The sequence below is a fragment of the Lycorma delicatula genome, chromosome 11 (genome assembly GCF_047948215.1).
Source record: "Lycorma delicatula isolate Av1 chromosome 11, ASM4794821v1, whole genome shotgun sequence".
Classification (NCBI taxonomy): Eukaryota; Metazoa; Arthropoda; class Insecta; order Hemiptera; family Fulgoridae; genus Lycorma; species Lycorma delicatula.
The window spans coordinates 61,823,007-61,824,624 of NC_134465.1; the positions used below are offsets into that span (position 1 = coordinate 61,823,007).

The 1,618-nt window shown below is 33.9% G+C and overlaps 1 protein-coding gene across 1 annotated transcript; it reads left to right on the plus strand.

The window, feature by feature from the left end:
* The first annotated feature begins 383 nt into the window (after positions 1-383).
* LOC142331952 (serine protease SP24D-like) lies at positions 384-1,103 on the plus strand. Its single transcript, XM_075378006.1, has 2 exons — positions 384-597; positions 859-1,103. The coding sequence occupies exons 1-2, from the start codon at positions 384-386 to the stop codon at positions 1,101-1,103; spliced, it is 459 nt and encodes a 152-aa protein (XP_075234121.1).
* Positions 1,104-1,618: the final 515 nt, after the last annotated feature.

Genomic DNA, 1,618 nt, shown 5'->3' on the forward strand with positions numbered 1-1,618 from the left:
GCTGTAACAAACGGTAACTTAATATTTTTTTACTTTCTTAAATCTATCGTAAATTATTATACATATAAAGCACGAAAAATATTTTTTTCGATGGTACGGATAAAATACAACTATCGGTAAGAAAATTGTTGCGAGTTTACCGATAAAAACAAGACATCTAGTATTTTTTAACGGTTTGATTACGGATAAATAAATTATAATAATATTTTTGCTAAAAAATATTTTTTTATCTAAAATGAAATAATAATTTCCGTAGTAACAAAATCTTTTGTATATACGTAAATTTATTAGTTAATTTTGAAAAAAAAATTTAATTTTTAAAAGGAAAAATATTTTTTATCATGAAATTAGAGGTCTGTTTTGTATTATTATTTGTGTTTCCGATGGAAAATAGAGATAAACGAATTTTTGGAGGAAAACAGGCTTATCAGGGTCAATTACCACACTGTGTATATCTAGAAGTAAAAGGTTTAGGTACCTGTACCGGTGCTATAATTCACGAGGAATGGGTTTTAACAGCGGCTCATTGCGTTGTCAAGGATAAGTATGATGTAGCAAAACCAGGATCTGTAATTATAGAAGCCGGTCGCACTGATGGTACATTCAGCCCTTATATGCAAATCCGTAGAAATGAACGGATAGTTTGTCATGAGGATTATGACACCCGCGGTCTCGCAAGTCACGATATTTCACTCATAAATTTGGATGAACCGTTTCTACTAACTCCTGTAGTAAATAAGGTCGGATTTTATAAATGGGAATGGCCGCAGGATGGAATCTGGAACGAATGTGAGGCGGCAGGATTTGGAAGGACTGAAAAAGGGCAATAGGGTAAACTGATGTACTTAAACACTATAGCGAAACATGGAACAAGATTCTGTCCATGTATAGATGATGTTTATGTGCTGCAAAGAATTATTTGTTTACCTCCTTCGGCAAACGAAGGAACCTGTTTCGTAGACTCCGGCGGAGCACTGCTTTGTCGGGGCGAAATCGTGGGTGTAGCTCATGTCGTTATAGATAGACGCATCTGCAGTTTGTTACCAAATCCGGAGATAGAAATAGATTGTGGTAGCATTTATATGTACGGAGCGTACATGTAATCATGCCCTTATCTCGACTGGATTTCAAAATACGTGCCTGGCATTCCGAGAAAACCGACAAGGTGTAAGGGAACTTTATCATCGTCTCCACCGAAAATAGTAATTATTATTTTTTTTTAATTTTTTACTCAGTAGAGACTTAATTCTTAAATAGTTAAAATAACATATAACTCGAATAAAAGCTTTAAGTATAATCAGTTTGCTTTTCAATCTTTGAAACTTTAAATTTTTTTAGTTTTTTGACGTGACGTTTTATAAATCGATGAAAGCCGGCAGCACGCACGAAAATTGTCCCGTTCCGCCTGAGCTGAGCCGAGCCGAACCGTCGTGCAATGGAATATACTACATGACAAGCAGGTTTAGGCGGGCTTTTCAAAAACAGCAATTTCATGAATTTGATTTATGATTTCAATTTCATCGTTTTAAATTGACACTTTATCAACATTGATTTGATTAAAGTTTATTTCTATAACAAATTGTTCATAATTATTTTTGAACAAATCACTCGATTTAAA

Coding starts and splice junctions, on each gene's coding strand:
- LOC142331952 (XM_075378006.1), top strand. CDS start 384: ATGGAAAATAGAGATAAACGAATTTTTGGAGGAAAACAGGCTTATCAG. Junction 598..858: donor AGAAGCCGGTCGCACTGATG/GTACATTCAGCC, acceptor TAAACACTATAG/CGAAACATGGAACAAGATTC.